Raw genomic sequence first — 21348 nt, forward strand, 5'->3', positions numbered from 1 at the left:
CCTGACCCCTGTGTAGCGTAACAGGGAGATACCTCCCTGTAGGGCCCAACTGACACCTCATACAGCCAAGTGCCCCTCTGGGACAAAGCTTCCAGAGGAAGGATCAGGCAGCAATATTTGCTGTTCTGCAGTATTTGCTGTTCTGCAGCCTCCACTGGTGATACTCAGGCAAAAACGGTCTGGAGTGGACCTCCAGCAAACTCCAATAGACCTGCAGCTGAGGGACTTGACTGTCAGAAGGAAAACTAACACACAGAAAGGAATAGCATCAACATAAACAAAAAGAACATCTACACAAAAACCCCATCTGTAGGTCACCAACATCAAAGACCAAAGGTAGATAAAACCACAAAGATGGGGAGAAACCAGAGCAGAAAAGCTGAAAATTCTAAAAACCAGAGTGCCTCTTCTCCAAAGGATCACAGCTCCTCACCAACAACAGAACAAAGCTGGATGGAGAGTGACTTTCACGAGTTGACAGAAGTAGTCTTCAGAAGGTCAGTAATAACAAAGTTCTCTGAGCTAAAGGAGGATGTTCGAACCCATCACAAGGAAGATAAAAACCTTGAAAAAAGATTAGATGAATGGCTAACTAGAATAAACAGCATACAGAAGACTTTAAATGACCTGATGGAGCTGAAAACCATGGCACGAGAACTATGTGTTGCATGCACATGCTTCAATAACAGATTCAATCAAGTGGAAGAAAGGGTAACAGTGATTGAAGATCAAATTAATGAAATAAAGTGAGAAGAGAAGTTTAGAGAATGAATAATAAAAGAAATGAATAATGGTGTGAACCCGGGAGGCAGAGCTTGCAGTGAGCCGAGATCATGCCACTGTACTCCAGCCTAGGTGACATAGCAAGACTCTGTCTCAAAAAAAAAAAAAAAAAAAAAAAAAAAAGAAAAGGAAAGAAAGAAAGAAAGAAATGAAATGAACAAAGCCCCCAAGAAATATGGGGCTGTGTGAAAAGACCAAATCTACATTTGATTCGTGTACCTGAAAGTGATGGGGAGAATAAAACCAAATTGGAAAACACTCTTCAGGATATTATCCAGGAGAACTTCCCCAACCTAGCAAGGCAGGCCAACATTCAAATTCAGGAAATACAGAGAACACCACAAAGATACTCCTCAAGAAGAGCAATCCCAACACACATAATGGTCAGATTCACCAAGGTGGAAATGAAGGAAAAAAGGTTAAGGGCAGCCAGAGAGAAAGGTCGGGTTACCTTCAAAGGGAAACCCATCAGACTAACAGTGGATCTCTTGGCAGAAACTCTACAAGCCAGAAGAGAGTGAGGGCTAATATTCAATGTTCGTAAAGGAAAGAATTTTCAACCCAAAATTTTATATCCAGCCAAACTAAGCTTCATAAGTGAAGGAGAAATAAAATCCTTACAGACAAGCAAATGCTGAGAGATTTTGTCACCACCAGGCCTGCGTTACAAGACCTCCTGAAGGAAGCACTAAACATGAAAAGGAACAACTGGTACCAGCCACTGCAAAAACATGCCAAATTGTGAAGACCATTGATGCTATGAAGAAACTGCATCAATTAACAGACAAAATAACCACCTAATCATAATGACAGGATCAAATCCATACAAACAATATTACCTTAAATGTTAATGGGCTAAATGCCCCAATTAAAAGACACAGAATGGCAAATTGGATAAAGAGTCAAGACCCATCAGTGTGCTGTATTCAGGAGACCAATCTCACATGGAGAGATACACATAGGCTCAAAATAAAAGGATGGAGGAAGATCTACCAAGCAAAAGGAAAGCAAAACAAAACAAAACAAAACAAAAAAAAACACAGGGTTTGTAATCCTAGTCTCACATAAAACAGACTTTAAATCAACAAAGATCAAAAGAAACAAAACCATTACATAATGGTAAAGGGATCAATTCAACAGGAAGAGCCAACTATCCTAAATATATATGCACCCAATACAAGAGTAGCCAGATTCATAAAGCAAGTTCTTAGAGACCTATGAAGACACTTAAGATTCCCACACAATAATAATGGGAGACGTTAACAACCCACCGTCAACATGAGACAGATCAACAAGACAGAAGGTTAACAAAGTATACAGGACTTGAACTCACCTCTGTACCAAGCAGACCTAATAGACATCTATAGAACTCACCACCCCAAATCAACAGAATATACATTCTTCTCAGCACCACATCGCACTTATTCCAAAATTGACCACATAATTGGAAGTAAAGCACTCCTTAGCAAATGTAAAAGAACAGAAATCACAACAAACTGTCTCTCAGAGCACAGGGCAATCATATTAGAAATCAGGATTAAGAAACTCACTCAAAACTGCTCAACTACATGGAAACTGAACAACCTGCTCCTGAATGACTACCGGGTAAATAATGAAATGAAGGCAGAAATAAAGATGTTCTTTGAAACCAATGAGATAAAAGACACAACATACCAGAATCTCTGGAACACATTTAAAGCAGTGTGTAGTAGGAAATTTACAGCACTAAATGTCCACAAGAGAAAGCAGGAAATATCTAAAATTGACACCCTAACATCATAATTAAAAGAACTAGAGAAGCAAAAGAAACGAATTCAAAAATTAGGAGAAGGCAAGAAATAACTAAGATCAGAGCAGAACTGAAGGAGACAGAGACACAAAAAACCCTTCAATAAATCAATGAATCCAGTAACTGGTTTTTTGAAAAGATCAACAAAATTGATAGACTGCTTGCAAGAGTAATGAAGAAAAAAAAGAAGAATCAAATAGACACAATAAAAAATAATAAAGGGGATATCACCACTGATCCCACAGAAATACAAAGTACCATCATAGAATACTGTAAACACCTCTATGCAAATAAAGTAGAAAATCTAGAAGAAATTGATGAATTCCTGGACACATATATCCTCCCGAGGCTAAACCAGGAAGAAGTTGAATCTCTGAGTATATCAATAACTGATATTATTGCTGAAACTAAGGCAATAATTAATAGCTTTCCAACCAAAAAAGTCCAGGACCAGATGGATTCACAGCTGAATTCTACCGGAAGTACAAAGAGGAGCTGGTAACATTCCTTCTGAAACTATTCCAATCAATAGAAAAGGAGGGAATCCTCCCTAACTCATGTTTGAGACCAGCATCATCCTGATACCAAAGCCTGGCAGGGACACAACAAAAAAAGAGAATTTTAGACCAATATCCCTGATGAACATCGATGCAAAAAAATCCTCAATAAAATACTGTCAAACTGAATCCAGCAGCACATCAAGAAGCTTATCCATCATGATCAAGTTGGCTTCATCCCTGGGATGCAAGCCTGGTTCAACATACACAAATCAATAAACGTAATCCATCACATAAACAGAACCAAAGACAAAAACCACATAATTATCTCAACAGATGCAGAAAAGGCCTTTAACAAAATTCAACAGCCCTTCATGCTAAAAACTCTCAATAAACTAGGTATTGATGGAACATATCTCAAAATAATAAGAGCTATTTATGACAAACCCACAGCCAATATCATACTGAATGGGCAATTGGAAACATTCTCTTTGAAAACTGGCACAAGACAGGGATGCCCTCTCTCACCACTCCTACTCAACATAGTTTTGGAGTTCTGGCCAGGGCAATCAGGCAAGAGAAAGAAATAAAGAGCATTCAATAAAGGAAAAGAGGAAGTCAAATTGTCCCTGTTTGCAGATGACATGATTGTATATTTAGAAAACCCCATCGTCTCAGCCCATAATCTCCTTAAGCTGATAAGCAATTTCAGCAAAGTCTCAAGAAACAATATCAATGTGCAAAAATCAGAAGAATTTCTATACACCAACAACAGACAGAGAGCCAAATCATGAATGAACTCCCATTCACAATTGCTACAAGGAGAATAAAATACCTAGGAATCGAACTGATAAGGGATGTGAAGAACCTCTTCAAGGAGAAATATAAACCACTGCTCAACGAAATAAAAGAGGACACAAACAAATGGAAGAAGGTTCCATGCTCATGGATAGGAAGAATCAATATCGTGAAAATGGCCATACTGCCTAAGGTAATTTATAGATTCAATGCCATCCCCATCAAGCTACCAATGACTTTCTTCACAGAATTGGAAAGCACTACTTTGAAGTTCATATGGAACCAAAAAAGACACCACATTGCCAAGACAATCCTAAGCAAAAAGAACAAAGCTGGAGGCATCATGCTACCTGACTTTATGTTATAAGGCTACAGTAACCAAAACAGCATGGTACTGGTACCAAAACAGAGATATAGACCAATGGAACAGAACAAAGCCCTCAGAAATAATACCACACATCTACAGCCATCTGATCTTTGACAAACCTGACAAAAACAAGAAATGCAGACAGGATTCCCTATTTAATAAATGGTGCTGGGAAAATTGGCTAGCCATAAGTAGAAAGCTGAAACTGGATCCTTTCCTTACTCCTTATACGAAAATTAATTCAAGGTGGATTAGAGACTTAAATGTTAGACCTAATACCATAAAAACCCTAGAAGAAAACCTAGGTAATACTATTCAGGACATAGGCATGGGCAAGGACTTCATGTCTAAAACACCAAAAGCAATGGCTACAAAAGCCAAAATTGACAAATGGGATCTAATTAAACTAAAGATATTCTGCACAGCAAAACGAACTACCATCAGAGTGAACAGGCAACCTACAGAATGGGAGAAACTTTTTGCAATCTACCCATCTGACAAAGGGCTATTATCAAGAATCTACAAAGAATTTAAACAAATTTTCAAGAAAACAAACAACCCCATCAAAAAGTGGGCAAAGGATATGAACAGACACTTCTCAAAAGAAGACATTTACACAGCCAACAGACACATGAAAAAATGCTCGTCATCATTGGTTATCAGAGAAATGCAAATAAAAACCACAATGAGATACCATCTCACACCAGTTAGAATGGCAATCATTTAATAGTCAGGAAACAATAGATGCTGGAGAGGATGTAGAGACATAAGAACGCTTTTCCACTGTTGGTGGAAGTGTAAATTAGTCCAATCATTGTGGAAGACAGTGTGGCAATTCCTCAAGGATGTAGAACTAGAAATGCCATTTGACCCAGTTATCCCATTACTGGGTATATACCCAAAGGATTATAAATCATGATACTATAAAGACACACGCACATGTATGGTTATTGCAGCACTATTCACAATAGCAAAGACCTGGAACAAACCCAAATATCCATCAATGATAGACTGGGTTAAGAAAATGTGACACATACCAACTCGGGGGGGGCGGAGCAAGATTGCCGAATAGGAGCAGCTCCAGTCTCCAACTCCCAGCGCGAGCGACACAGAAGACCGGTGATTTCTGCATTTTCAACTGAGGTACTGGGTTCATCTCAATGGGGAGTGCCGGACGATCGGTGCTGGTCAGCTGCTGCAGCCCGACCAGCGAGAGCTGAAGCAGGGCGAGGCATTGCCTCACCTGGGAAGCGCAAGGGGGAAGGGAGTCCCTTTTCCCAGCCAGGGGAACTGAGACACACAACACCTGGAAAATCGGGTAACTCCCACCCCAATACTGCGCTTTAAGCAAACAGGCACACCAGGAGATCATATCCCACACCTGACCGGGAGGGTCCCACACCCACGGAGCCTCCCTCATTGCTAGCGCAGCAGTCTGTGATCTACCAGCAAGGCAGCAGCGAGGCTGAGGGAGGGGCGCCCGCCATTGCTGAGGCTTAAGTAGGTAAACAAAGCTGCTGGGAAGCTCGAACTGGGTGGAGCTCACAGCAGCTCAAGGAAACCTGCCTGTCTCTGTAGACTCCACCTCTGGGGACAGGGCACAGTAAACTAAACAAACGCAGCAGACACCTCTGCAGATGCAAACGACTCTGTCTGACAGCTTTGAAGAGAGCAGTGGATCTCCCAACACGGAGGTTGAGATCTGAGAAGGGACAGACTCCCTGCTCAAGTGGGTCCCTGACCCCTGAGTAGCCTAACTGGGAGACATCCCCCACTAGGGGCAATCTGACACCCCACACCTCACAGGGAGGAGTACACCCCTGAGAGGAAGCTTCCAAAGCAAGAATCAGACAGGTACACTTGCTGTTCAGAAATATTCTATCTTCTGCAGCCTCTGCTGCTGATACCCAGGCAAACAGGGTCTGGAGTGGACCTCAAGCAATCTCCAACAGACCTACAGCTGAGGGTCCTGACTGTTAGAAGGAAAACTATCAAACAGGAAGGACACCTACACCAAAACCCCATCAGTACATCACCATCATCAAAGACCAGAGGCAGATAAAACCACAAAGATGGGGAAAAAGCAGGGCAGAAAAGCTGGAAATTCAAAAAATAAGAGTGCATCTCCCCCGGCAAAGGAGCGCAGCTCATCGCCAGCAACGGATCAAAGCTGGACGGAGAATGACTTTGACGACATGAGAGAAGAAGGCTTCAGTCCATCAAATTTCTCAGAGCTAAAGGAGGAATTACGTACCCAGCGCAAAGAAACTAAAAATCTTTAAAAAAAAAGTGGAAGAATTGATGGCTAGAATAATTAATGCAGAGAAGGTCCTAAACGAAATGAAAGAGATGAAAACCATGACACGAGAAATACGTGACAAATGCACAAGCTTCAGTAACCGACTTGATCAACTGGAAGAAAGAGTATCAGCGATTGAGGATCAAATGAATGAAATGAAGCGAGAAGAGAAACCAAAAGAAAAAAGAAGAAAAAGAAATGAACAAAGCCTGCAAGAAGTATGGGATTATGTAAAAAGACCAAATCTAAGTCTGATTGGGGTGCCTGAAAGTGAGGGGGAAAATGGAACCAAGTTGGAAAACACTCTTCAGGATATCATCCAGGAGAACTTCCCCAACCTAGTAGGGCAGGCCAACATTCAAATCCAGGAAATACAGAGAACGCCACAAAGATACTCCTCGAGAAGAGCAACTCCAAGACACATAATTGCCAGATTCACCAAAGTTGAAATGAAGGAAAACATCTTAAGGGCAGCCAGAGAGAAAGGTTGGGTTACCCACAAAGGGAAGCCCATCAGACTAACAGCAGATCTCTCAGCAGAAACTCTACAAGCCAGAAGAGAGTGGGGGCCAATACTCAACATTCTTAAAGAAAAGAATTTTAAACCCAGAATTTCATATCCAGCCAAACTAAGTTTCATAAGTGAAGGAGAAATAAAATCCTTTACAGATAAGCAAATGCTTAGAGATTTTGTCACCACTAGGCCTGCCTTACAAGAGACCCTGAAGGAAGCACTAAACATGGAAAGGAAAAACCGGAACCAGCCATTGCAAAAACATGCCAAAATGTAAAGAACATTGAGGCTAGGAAGAAACGGCATCAACTAACGAGCAAAATAACCAGTTAATATCATAATGGCAGGATCAAGTTCACACATAACAATATTAACCTTAAATGTAAATGGACTAAATGCTCCAATTAAAAGACACAGACTGGCAAACTGGATAAAGAGTCAAGACCCATCAGTCTGCTGTATTCAGGAGACCCATCTCATACGCAGAGACATACATAGGCTCAAAATAAAGGGATGGATTAAGATTTACCAAGCAAATGGAGAACAAAAAAAAGCAGGGGTTGCAATACTAGTCTCTGATAAAACAGACTTTAAACCATCAAAGATCAAAAGAGACAAAGAAGGCCATTACATAATGGTAAAGGGATCAATTCAACAGGAAGAGCTAACTATCCTAAATATATATGCACCCAATACAGGAGCACCCAGATTCATAAAGCAAGTCCTTAGAGACTTACAAAGAGACTTAGACTCCCATACAATAATAATGGGAGACTTCAACACTCCACTGTCAACATTAGACAGATCAACGAGACAGAAAGTTAACAAGGATATCCAGGAATTGAACTCATCTCTGCAGCAAGCAGACCTAATAGACATCTAGAGAACTCTCCACCCCAAATCAACAGAATATACATTCTTCTCAGCACCACATCATACTTACTCCAAAATTGACCACGTAATTGGAAGTAAAGCACTCCTCAGCAAATGTACAAGAACAGAAATTATAACAAACTGTCTCTCAGACCACAGTGCAATCAAACTAGAACTCAGGACTAAGAAACTCAATGAAAACCGCTCAACTACATGGAAACTGAACAACCTGCTCCTGAATGACTACTGGGTACATAACGAAATGAAGGCAGAAATAAAGATGTTCTTTGAAACCAATGAGAACAAAGATACAACATACCAGAATCTCTGGGACACATTTAAAGCAGTGTGTAGAGGGAAAATAGAGCACTAAATGCCCACAAGAGAAAGCAGGAAAGATCTAAAATTGACACTCTAACATCACAATTAAAAGAACTAGAGAAGCAAGAGCAAACACATTCGAAAGCTAGCAGAAGGCAAGAAATAACTAAGATCAGAGCAGAACTGAAGGAGATAGAGACACAAAAAACCCTCCAAAAAATCAATGAATCCAGGAGTTGGTTTTCTGAAAAGATCAACAAAATTGACAGCCCACTAGCCAGACTAATAAAGAAGAAAAGAGAGAAGAATCAAATCGACGCAATTAAAAATGATAAAGGGGATATCACTACCGACCCCACAGAAATACAAACTACCATCAGAGAATACTATAAACACCTCTACGCAAATAAACTGGAAAATCTAGAAGAAATGGATAATTTCCTGGACACTTACACTCTTCCAAGACTAAATCAGGAAGAAGTTGAATCTCTGAATAGACCAAAAGCAGGCTCTGAAATTGAGGCAACAATTAATAGCCTACCAACCAAAAAAAGTCCAGGACCAGATGGATTCACAGCTGAATTCTACCAGAGGTACAAGGAGGAGTTGGTACCATTCCTTCTGTAACTATTCCAATCAATAGAAAAAGAGGGAATCCTCCCTAACTCATTTTATGAGGCCAATATCATCCTGATACCAAAGCCTGGCAAGGACACAACAAAAAAAGAGAATTTTAGACCAATATCCCTGATGAACATCGATGCAAAAATCCTCAATAAAATACTGGCAAACCGGATTCAGCAACACATCAAAAAGCTTATCCACCATGATCAAGTGGGTTTCATCCCTGGGATGCAAGGCTGGTTCAACATTCGCAAATCAATAAACATAATCCAGCATATAAACAGAACCAAAGACAAGAACCACATGATTATCTCAATTGATGCAGAAAAGGCTTTTGACAAAATTCAACAGCCCTTCATGCTATAAACGCTCAATAAATTTGGTATTGATGGAACGTACCTCAAAATAATAAGAGCTATTTATGACAGACCCACAGCCAATATCATACTGAATGGGCAAAAACTGGAAAAATTCCCTTTGAAAACTGGCACAAGACAGGGATGCCCTCTCTCACCACTCCTATTCAACATAGTGTTGGAAGTTCTGGCTAGGGCAATCAGGCAAGAGAAAGAAATCAAGGGTATTCAGTTAGGAAAAGAAGAAGTCAAATTGTCCCTCTTTGCAGATGACATGATTGTATATTTAGAAAACCCCATTGTCTCAGCCCAAAATCTCCTTAAGCTGATAAGCAACTCCAGCAAAGTCTCAGGATACAAAATTAATGTGCAAAAATCACAAGCATTCTTATACACCAGTAACAGACAAACAGAGAGCCAAATCAGGAATGAACTTCCATTCACAATTGCTTCAAAGAGAATCAAATACCTAGGAATCCAAGTTACAAGGGATGTAAAGGACCTCTTCAAGGAGAACTACAAACCACTGCTCAGTGAAATCAAAGAGGACACAAACAAATGGAAGAACATACCATGCTCATGGATAGGAAGAATCAATATCGTGAAAATGGCCATACTGCCCAAGGTAATTTATAGATTCAATGCCATCCCCATCAAGCTACCAATGACTTTCTTCACAGAATTGGAAAAAACTGCTTTAAAGTTCATATGGAACCAAAAAAGAGCCCGCATCTCCATGACAATCCTAAGTCAAAAGAACAAAGCTGGAGGCATCACGCTACCTGACTTCAAACTCTACTACAAGGCTACAGTAACCAAAACAGCATGGTACTGGTACCAAAACAGAGATATAGACCAATGGAACAGAACAGAGTCCTCAGAAATAATACCACACATCTACAGCCATTTGATCTTTGACAAACCTGAGAGAAACAAGAAATGGGGAAAGGATTCCCTATTTAATAAATGGTGCTGGGAAAATTGGCTAGCCATAAGTAGAAAGCTGAAACTGGATCCTTTCCTTACTCCTTATACGAAAATTAATTCAAGATGGATTAGAGACTTAAATGTTAGACCTAATACCATAAAAATCCTAGAGGAAAACCTAGGTAGTACCATTCAGGACATAGGCATGGGAAAAGACTTCATGTCTAAAACACCAAAAGCAACGGCAGCAAAAGCCAAAATTGACAAATGGGATCTCATTAAACTAAAGAGCTTCTGCACAGCAAAAGAAACTACCATCAGAGTGAACACGCAACCTACAGAATGGGAGAAAATTTTTGCAATCTACTCATCTGACAAAGGGCTAATATCCAGAACCTACAAAGAACTCAAACAAATTTACAAGAAAAAAACAAACAACCCCATCAAAAAGTGGGCAAAGGATATGAACAGACATTTCTCAAAAGAAGACATTCATACAGCCAACAGACACATGAAAAAATGCTCATCATCACTGGCCATCAGAGAAATGCAAATCAAAACCACAATGAGATACCATCTCACACCAGTTAGAATGGCAATCATTAAAAAGTCAGGAAACAACAGGTGCTGGAGAGGATGTGGAGAAATAGGAACACTTTTACACTGTTGGTGGGATTGTAAACTAGTTCAACCATTATGGACAACAGTATGGCGATTCCTCAAGGATCTAGAACTAGATGTACTATATGACCCAGCCATCCCATTACTGGGTATATACCCAAAGGATTATAAATTATGCTGCTATAAAGACACATGCACACGTATGTTTATTGCAGCACTATTCACAATAGCAAAGACTTGGAATCAACCCAAATGTCCATCAGTGACAGATTGGATTAAGAAAATGTGGCACATATACACCATGGAATACTATGCAGCCATCAAAAAGGATGAGTTTGAGTCCTTTGTAGGGACTTGGATGCAGCTGGAATCCATCATTCTTAGCAAACTATCACAAGAACAGAAAACCAAACACCGCATGTTCTCACTCATAGGTGGGAACTGAACAATGAGATCACTCGGACTCATGAAGGGGAACATCACACACCCGGGGCCTATCATGGGGAGGGGGGAGGGGGGAGGGATTGCATTGGGAGTTATACCTGATGTAAATGACGAGTTGATGGGTGCAGCACAGCAACATGGCACAAGTATACATATGTAACAAACCTGCACTTTATGCACATGTACCCTACAACTTAAAGTATAATAATAATAAATAAATTTAAAAAAAAAGAAAAGAAAATGTGACACATATACACCATGAAATACTATGCAGCCATAAAAAAGGATGCATTCATGTCCTTTGCAGGGACATGGATGAAGCTGGAAACCATTCTGAGCAAACAGTCACAAGGACATTCTGCGTCATTCTGAGCAAACAGTCACAAGGACAGAAAATCAAACACTGCATGTTCTCCCTCATAGGTGGGAATTGAACAGTGAGAACACTTGGACGCAGGGCAGGGAACATCACACCCTGGGGCCTGTCATGCGGTGGAGGGTAGGGGGAGGGATAGCATTAGGAGAAATACCCAATGTAAATGATGAGTTAATGGGTGCAGCAAACCAACATGGCACATGTATACCTATGTAATAAAGGTGCACGTTGTGCACATGTACTGTAGAATAATATAATAATAATAATAAAAGAAAATTAAATAAATTGAAGAGATTATGGTAAATCCATTGCAAGGAATATCATCCAGCCACTAGAATGAAAGAATTAGAAGTGTAAATTGAGGAGATTTCATTATGAATTAGGAAAAAGGTTTGCCTGGAAATTCAATATGGAATGTTTTGATTTTTATAAGTGAAACAAAGTAGAAAGCCATGTGTTCTATCTAAACATATACATGCCAACACATCCAGTAACCCTACTCTTTGATGTTGATCCTAGAGAAATGCATGCACATGTTCACAGGGAACATGCACACAAATATTAATAAGAGTATTATATTGTTTTGGAAAAATGGGAACTTCATAGGCGTGGATCATTAGGGACAGGATAAATTGAAAATGATGAAATGTACAAAATTAAAATAAATGAACTAGAGTTCCATGTATTTACATGGGTAAACATAAAAAATATAAACTTGAGCTGGAAAATCAACATGTCGAACAATGTATACAGCATGATGATGTGCTTTAAATAAAGGAAGAGATTCTATGTTGTATACAGACACACAAGTAGGTAGAAAATATATACAAGTTTCCATGGGCATAATAATTGCTGACTTCATCATAGAGGAGCACAGTGGGGAAGGAGAGAGCAGAGTGGGTCATGGAAGACGTAAAAGGAGTGTTTTACCATATCCAATATATAAAAGATAGACAGTAAGTAGGGCCTAATATTTAAATTTTATGCAGCTAACTATTGGTGTTTATAATATTAATCTCTCTTCTTGCCCTATGTTTGAGATTAATTCGCAGTAAAAAAAAAAAAATTCATGCTAAACACAAGCAAATAAACGGCAAAAGTAATCCCCCCATTTTTGTTTCATAGGGTAGGATTGTACATGCTATAGACTTCCATGCAAGACCCAAATTCCTGGAAACAGTAAAATAAGTTCATACCTGCACTAAAAAACAATTTAGAGCAATTATCAGTGGACCAGAAACTGCGAGAATTCTCAGAATGTGGGACAGCAGATAGAGCCAGACTACTGGTTTGAGTAAGCCATGACCCAGAACGAATGCAAAGATTATCCCAAATGGAGGGCTGGCTCAAGAGTGCTCTATGTCCTGGAGAGGTGCTTTCCTTGCTGAACCAAATTGATTTATTGCTAACTTACCCAACAGGAGGACTCAGTAGGCTCTAATTATAAAGAAAATTTCAGCAAGACACGCATAAAGTATTCATGTGTTTCTTAAGAGTTCAGTTAAGAACACCTATAAAATCTTTTCCATCATGTATTCCTTCAGCATGCATTGATTAGATGCCACACTCACACACCGCTTGGAAAACCTTGAGAGGCAGAGTCTGTGCTTACCATGTAATAAATGCTTTTCATTTTTTATCATATTTAATTCTCACAACCCTATGAGGGCAGTACTTTAGCCCCACTTTACAGATGGAAAAACAGGCTTAGAGAGAAGTGACTTGCTTAAACTAATACCTTGAATGACATAAGAAAGACAGAGTGCTAGTTTTAGGGCTTTCCTCAATGGAGTAAAAATGGACTCACGACCTTTTTGGGCACATCAAGACAAGTTTCAGGGAGAAACAGGTCTGTGAGCAGCCAGGTGGAATTTAGCTAGTTGGAGAAGGCTGAGAAGGCAGGTCAGGCAGAGCAAACAGTGAGCAAAAGCAAGCAGTGGACAAAGTTCAGAGTATGTTCTGAAAGAAGCAAAATAAATCAGGTGTCCAGGAAGACGGGAGCCTAGAAACCTTGGAGCCAACCTGCACCCCGTCACCCCCTCCCCATTCCCCACTTCATCCATTCTGTCTACAAAGCCCTTCAATGGTCACCTTTAAAATGTCTTTCTGCCTCTCCATCCCCATGGCAACAGCCTCAAGGCATACTTTAGTTCCCAGTGCTTCTTATTCCAATTGCTTCCTATGTGGTCTGCCAGGAAATAGTTTGCTCTTCTGAAAGCCTGCACAAATGCAATTCCTCTAATCCTGTCACTGCCCTGCTTTCATACATACATACATACATACATACATATAAGTGTGGTAGATATATGCACTGTATATAAAAATGTGGTAGATATATGCACGATATATGTATGTATGTATGTATATATGTATAAAAGCAGAGCAGTATATATATCGTGCATATATCTACCACATTTTAAAGGCTCTGCACCTCTTTCACCCTGCTTGTTTCTGCAGTCCCATCTCCTCACATCATCCAGCACATCTGCCATAACAATATTATCCGGGTCCTACACGGGACCACGAATTCATTAGTATACACATAAATGCCTTCTGAAAACAGGGCGAGTGAATGAACGCGGTGTGTAAGCCAAGACAGGAAAGGAAGGCTGGAGACAGCTGACTCCTTCCAAGAATACACCCTCCCGCCACCCCTGGCCTCCCAACCTGCAACACACACACCGCCTGTCGTCAGTGGGAATGGAGCTGACGCACTCCTTCCCCAGACTGCCAAGCCAATCTTGGAATGTTTGTACTAGGCTGATAATACAGAAACTTTAAGCTATTTTTTTTTCTCTTCTGCAAACTCCAGCCCCCACCAATCTCTAGCTGTCATTCCTGCCCTTGTCCCACCCCTGTCGCTGCCTGCCCCTTTTCCTATCTGCTAGCGGAAGTCCCTGTGGAGGACCAGCCTACTTCCTCTTTGGTGCTAGGAGTGTGCGTGGCAGGAGAGGCGGGGCCGGTTTTGCTGAGCTTTCTCGCGGGCTTGCAGCTGCGGCAAGTGCTGGCGGCGGTTGCTTGCGCAAGTCAGCTGGCGTGGGAACTAGCTTTGTAGCTGAGAACGGCTTTATTGATACAAAGACTATTGACGTTGGTAGCTCCAGCGGCAGCAGCTTCTTACGGTATAAAGCAGTTGCTTCCTGAAGAGGCTACGAGCATCCTTCCCTAGGACTGCTGTAAGCTTTGAGCCCCTAGCAGGAGACATGCCTCGGGGACGAAAGAGTCGGCGCCGCCGTAATGCGAGAGCCGCAGAAGAGAACCGCAACAATCGCAAAATCCAGGCCTCGGAGGCCTCCGAGACCCCCATGGCCGCCTCCGTGGTAGCGAGCACACCCGAAGACGACCTGAGCGGCCCCGAGGAAGACCCGAGCACTCCAGAGGAGGCCTCTACCACCCCTGAAGAAGCCTCGAGCACTGCCCAAGCACAAAAGCCTTCGGTGCCCCGGAGCAATTTTCAGGGCACCAAGAAAAGTCTCCTGATGTCCATATTAGCGCTCATCTTCATCATGGGCAACAGCGCCAAGGAAGCTCTGGTCTGGAAAGTGCTGGGGAAGTTAGGAATGCAGCCTGGACGCCAGCACAGCATCTTTGGAGATCCGAAGAAGATCGTCACAGAAGAGTTTGTGCGCAGAGGTTACCTGATTTATAAGCCGGTGCCCCGTAGCAGTCCGGTGGAGTACGAGTTCTTCTGGGGTCCCCGAGCACACGTGGAATCGAGCAAACTGAAAGTCATGCATTTTGTGGCAAGGGTTCGTAACCGATGCTCTAAAGACTGGCCTTGTAATTATGACTGGGATTCAGACGATGATGCAGAGGTTGAGGCTATCCTCAATTCAGGTGCTAGGGGTTATTCCGCCCCCTAAGTAGATCTGAGGCAGACCCTTGGGGGGTGGAAAAGAAAGTCACAGGTACCCCAAGGAGTAGATGGCCAGGGTCCTAAGTTGAAAATGATGTGCATTGGGGGCGGGGGACACTGTATTTGATACTTGTGATCAGTGATCGTTGTTTAACTGCAAAATAGAGTGTTTGCTTTTGATAATGGAAAATTGTATTCGTTTTAAAATTCTGTTTGTTGAGAATAACAATATGTTTAAAAATATAATTGAACAGATTTTTTTTTCTTTGTTTCCTGTCATTGACATTTAGTATAGCAGTTTTGCTACCGTTCTAAAATGAAGTCGTTCCATCATATTCTATAATCTTGTACAGCACTTATAGGAATGAGCTGTTCTTTTGAAGTTGAAATACCCAGTAAAAGGTTGAAGAAGGATGGAGGATTTCTTCATATATGACGTTTCTGAAACGCTTTGTGTTTGCTGTTGTGTGAGATTGACATTTACTATGATTTTCCTTGGTTACTGCAGAACATAGAGAAAAATAAAAGCATAACGACTAGTGCATCTTGCGCATTTTCTGACCACCTGTTATGTGAGGCACCAGTGTAGATTCTAGGAATACTCCCTAGTACACATCCTCCATGTCCAAAGAATGTTCTAGATTATGTGGGAGAGAAAAATAGGTAAACTGGCAGTGCAGTAAAATGCTGGGATAGAGTGCCATGAAAATGTAGAAAACGACTGAAGTGCCATGAAAATGTAGAAAACATTATGTGACCTGTCTTGGGGAGGGGGGCCAGGGAAGGGAGCATTACAGGATGTGTGAAAATTCAAGAGACACTTAAATAAGTTTGGGGGGACTGAAATATATGATCAGAATATATGATGAAAATATAATGTATCAGATATTTGATTGGATACTCCACCCAGCATAGGGGAGGGAGCACTGGCAAAAAGAAGGGGACATCACAGGGTGCCTGCCACGGAAGTACAAAATACACATAAACCATCTTGAGAAGAGGAGGGCAGAGGGAAGGGGTGGGTGCAGGGGAAAAGGTTGTCATGGGGTACTTCGGAAATAAAAAAAGATGGGGCCGTCACAAAATCTTGGTGAGGGGACAATCTGAGGTTTGGAAATAATAGAGAAGAAGGAGAGGGAGTAAAAATGGAGACACTGAAGGCAGCGTGGACATTTGGAAATAAATTCTTCACTGAACTATTAAGGTTATTTGAAGGGGAAAGTAGAGAAAAAGGAATGAGGCAAGCGAAGAAGTGCGCAGGACAGACCCTCAAAGGGTGGGTGACTTTAAACTAATGACAATGAAAGTGATTAATAATAATAACAACCCTGAAATAATTTGAGAAAACGCCATAGAAAAGCAGAGCTTCTGAGATACTGGATGAGCCAGAGAAAAGGCTCCACCTGTGGCATCTCCAAAAGGTAACCTTGCACTTCTCTCAGGAACTATGGTTTGTTAGGGTGCACACATTGTTTAAAAGTGTGTGTGTCCAAGGGGGCAAGGGACATTAGTATTTTCACTCTCACCTTCGGCCAATGGAGTAAGTCCGGATTGGTACCTGGCATGAAGGCCCATGCTATACTAAGTCATGTGGGATCAGGCCCAAATCCTACCACCTTTTCTCCAAGAGCTAAGCACTGCATGAACTGGGTCCCCTGCTGGAGAGCACCAGTGACAAGTGCCCAACCTAGCCCTGTGGGGCTCATGGTTAGCAGCTATAACACACACAAGAGTGGTCAGGCTACCTTCTTCCTTCTTGACATCCAGGTTTACCCTGCTTCCAGCTGTGTGCAAAGTCACGTCACCAGGTGCAGGGTAGGCTGGCAAATGACCTTCTGGAGAAGGCCCAGGGACCCGCTCTCCTCAGCCTGCAGGCCAAGGAGGCTTCAAACAAAAGTAGTAACTATGACCCCATCAGCAGCTCCACATTCATTCAGCAAGCCCGAAAATGGTGAGCACCTTCTGGGATTCAGACAGTGTGATAGAAACTGGAGCTGCAGAAAATCAAAAGGCCTGTTCTTTGCCCTGGGAGGAGTCCTATTTATCAATATCACCTCCAGAGGTAAACAAGGTGGGACTCTGAGGTCCGGGTTTCTCGGTGACTTTCCCATCTAGAGCCACAGAAGTGGCAAGAGAGAGATCCTAGACAAGACCCTATGTCCATTCCCTGCAAACCCAGGGTGCTTTCCTCTAGGCCACCCTGCTGCCTGTCTCTGCCTGCTAGTGCACTCTCAAGTCTCTGTCTTCAAAAGAAACACCACGTGAAGACAGGGGAAGGTATGTGAGTAACCCTGGCCGCAGCATCCAATCCTTTTGGGGACCAGGCCAGATTACATTCCTCCCCGCACCCGCCCTTTTACCCAAGGGGGCTTACAGCAGTCAGTGAGCCCCAGGTCAGTCAGCTAGTAAGTGGGAGAGCTGCAGAGTAAAATGATTTGTTGAGCACCTGCCTGTCCCAGAAGCACGCCACATATTATTTCTGCCAGGTCAGTGTGATTACTGCCCATTAAACAGGATGCTCCTCCGGCTAGCTTGGGGGAAGAGGTAATGTCTTCCCCTACCCTGTGTGAATCCATGCTTTCTCTGGCTCTGGTGGCAAATTATCATCCAATGGTCTAAAATGGTTCTTTGCAAGTACGGGCCAAGAAGCTTAATTCAGTCAAAGAACCAGCAGTATAAGAGGAGAAAGACTGGGAGAATACCTCCAGCTGCCCTGTCAGAGTGATGACTGCTGGAATCCTGAAGGCCTCAGGCAGGAGGCTCTGCAGGGGATTAGGAAACAAGAGATTGGGTGATGGGTGACCTGCCCTAGCGCAAGGAGTACGCGATCAATGGACCAGGCCTATTCTCTTGTGGCCTGGAGGTTCAGTCTCCCTAACACACTACAAGAGTACTGCAAAGAGTTAAACTTCCTTTGGTTAGATAAAGGCTGAAGAAGGGCGGGACTTCCGGTGGCTGTGAAATGAAAGACAGGGGTGAGGGAGAGGCAGGGAAAGGGGCTTCTGGAAGGTGGAGAGGAAAAGAAAACATTCACTGTGCCATTTACAAAAATTCTTTGAGCTTTGCGGGGCATCCAGATGAGACATCCAGGTGCAAGCCTCTTGCTGAGTAAATCTGAAACCCAAACTGGCCCCACCCCAGCGGAGGTTCCACAAAGCAAGTGGGAAAGCTGCAGTTTTAGGTGCAAGGATGCCTCTGAAAAGGGATTGAGTTTCTGGGTCCTAGAACACTCCAGTTGTTAGGAGCACTCAAGGATAGAGAGCCCCAAGCTGCCCAAAGCCTAGCGAACATGGCAGTTGGCATTTACCGAGTGCCTAAATTGTTCCAGGCACTTTGATTGCTGTTTTCATGCATTGTCTCTAACTGCAGTAGTCCTGCAAGGGAGGTGCCACCAGGTCAGGCCGAGTTTACAGAGGAGAAAACCCCAACTCAGATCTCACAAGCAAGTTGCCAGGATCAGCTGGCTGGTCATTGGCAGCCTTGCAGGTGGACCCAGGGCCTGCCAAGTCTGAAGCCCACACTGCTGTGCTACAGGGAAAGATTCCATCTCCAGGAGAGCTGGGGCTCTGCCCAACCTTGGGAAAGTCTTCTGTTTTCAAACTCGGACACATCGCAGGGTAGGAGTGACAGGGAACATGCCGGGGTCAGGTGAGGAGGTGTGGAAAAATAAAATTAATCTGCACTTTCAGGACTAGCTGTGGCAGTCTGTCCCTTTATTTTGAAGGGCTGGGGCCCCATTGCCAGGCATCTTGGAGGAATCGTATGTGTGGAGTGAGCATTTCCTTCCAAGACAAGTGGACTTCCCCATCACAACACATTCCCCGGAAACTTAACTACCCAGCACCCTCCGTCAGTCCTGAAAATCCTAGGTCCTGGCTTTCCCACGGTGGACCAAGCAAACAACAATGTTTCTGAGCCTGCAACATTGCTCCGATACTGTTGCCAATGCAGAAGGTACTGGCAGACCTGTTCCCTTGAGCAGAGCAACCGGGATAAGATGCTGGCAGACAGCAAACAGTGGGCATCTGCCCATGAACAAAAGACAGGTTCCAGGGCATCCTCCTCGGGCCCAGTGTTGCGGCCTTGGCCTCAGCAGGCAAGTGCAGAGTAGACAATGGCCATGACCAAAGGGAGATTTGGATTCAGCCTGGGCTCACGTTGGCCCCTGTGAGGTGGGGAGCGGGCAGGAACTCCCCGACTCCTTTCTTTGGCAGAAAGGTAGAATTCTGGCCTTCTGGAGGAAATGATTTTGGAGTTGTGGCGGAGGTGGATAAGGGTGATTCTTAGGAAGATGTACTGAGACCTGTACACAGGTTCCTCCAGGGCTCACGAGCCATGGAACGGTTAAATGTCAAAGAGCAGATGGAATTTCTTTGAACATCCCTGTGAGGGCACTTTGTCAAAGGAGGGCCTGAGCTCAGCCAAGACTACATAGAAGAATAACTGGAGTAATCTGGGGCTCAGAGAAAAGGTTTCTGGAGGAGAAGTGGGCTCTACGCTTACACTGCTCATCATGCAACAGGCTTGCAAAGCTCACAAGGGTGATTTGGAGGGGAAGGCAGAGTCTATACACAGCTAGTGAAAATCAGGCCCAGTTCTTGACTGGTCGACTTCTGCCCCAGTTCCTGTGGCAAGTGACACCAGTGTTGCCAATGTTATCTCCAGATGTGCAACGCACGAGAAGTGGTTGAGATTCCTCCTGTAACTTGGACCACGGAGGCCTGTGTAGTCTCAATAATAATGTAGCCTATATTATTTTTCATGTTGTGATTATCTAATGATTCATCCATTCACTCTTTCAATGAGTGCTTATTAAGGTCTACTATGTGCCAGTCATGAGTCTAGTCACCTGGGATTCATAGGTGAACAAATCACAAGCACCCTTGCCCTCATGAATGGTATATATAAAGGCAAGGAAACAGAAAATAAAATGCAAACCTTCTACATTACTAATTATATAGAAGGGTAGAAGGAGACAATCACTTTGGGTGGGGCAGGTGGTGGGTAGTGGTGGTGGTGGTAAGCTAACACACAGCAGGGTAGGGTGCATCTCGGGTCGTTGAGAATGGGAGAGGAGAAAGGGAGTAGAGCATTCACTGCCATATGCAAGGGTAAGCAGGTAGGCTTCATTGGAGGGGCGACATTGGAAGAAAGAAATGAAGAAGGTGAGAGGGGTTGCCTTGTGGATATATAAAGAAAGTACTGTCCGGGCGGAAGGTCCAGCTGGTGCAAAGGCTCTAAGGCCAGGGAGTGACTACCACGCTTGAGAAATGGCAGAGAAGCCAGCGTGGTTGCTGTAGAGTGAGCCAAAAGGACGAGAGCAGGAGAGGAGGTCAGAGAGATTAACAGAATCCCACATTCTGTAGGTTGGGAGTCCGTTTTTTAAGGACCTTGGCTCTTGCTTCGGGTGAAATGTTGGGGGAAGAAGGAGGGAAGCAGTGAGGGGTGGAACAGAGGAGTCATATGATCTGACACATGTTTGGAAGGGATCACTTTGATTACTTGCTATGCCAAGAGTAGAGTCAATTCAGGAGAGGGGTAGCGGAAGCATGTAAACCAGGTAGGAAGCTACCACGGCTGACTCCAGGGTTTTTTTTTTTTTTTTTTGCCTGAGCAACAAGTGGACTGGGATTGGTATCAACTGATATGGGGAGCACTGCAGTGAGAATAGGCTTTGTAGGTAGGGAGGGGTCCAAGAATTCAGTTTTGTACACATTGAGTTAAGCTGTCTCTCTGACATCTGTGTGAGTCAAGTAGGCAGCTGTATAGACAAGTCGGGAATTTGGCTGAAAGATCTATACCTAAATACATGTGGATGGCACTTAAAAGCCATGAGACTACACGAACTCTGCTAGGGAGGGAGAGCACATAGAGGAGGGCATAAAGTCACAAACAGAGCCCTG

At 43.1% G+C, this 21348-nt stretch overlaps 2 protein-coding genes across 2 annotated transcripts in view; one reads left to right on the plus strand and one right to left on the minus strand.

Moving 5' to 3' along the window:
• Window positions 1–21348, minus strand: part of FAM104B (family with sequence similarity 104 member B) — a 628193-nt gene that overhangs the window by 363078 nt on the left and 243767 nt on the right. The window lies entirely within an intron of this gene.
• Window positions 14519–15986, plus strand: MAGEH1 (MAGE family member H1). Its single transcript, XM_050777030.1, has one exon. It carries the CDS (start codon window positions 14793–14795, stop codon window positions 15450–15452), a length of 660 nt encoding a protein of 219 aa, XP_050632987.1. The 5' UTR covers window positions 14519–14792; the 3' UTR covers window positions 15453–15986.

This window comes from Macaca thibetana, chromosome X (genome assembly GCF_024542745.1).
Source record: "Macaca thibetana thibetana isolate TM-01 chromosome X, ASM2454274v1, whole genome shotgun sequence".
In the NCBI taxonomy this organism is placed as follows: Eukaryota; Metazoa; Chordata; class Mammalia; order Primates; family Cercopithecidae; genus Macaca; species Macaca thibetana.

Excerpts from the sequence above, each read along its gene's own strand:
- MAGEH1 (XM_050777030.1), top strand. The coding sequence starts at position 14,793 with ATGCCTCGGGGACGAAAGAGTCGGCGCCGCCGTAATGCGAGAGCCGCA.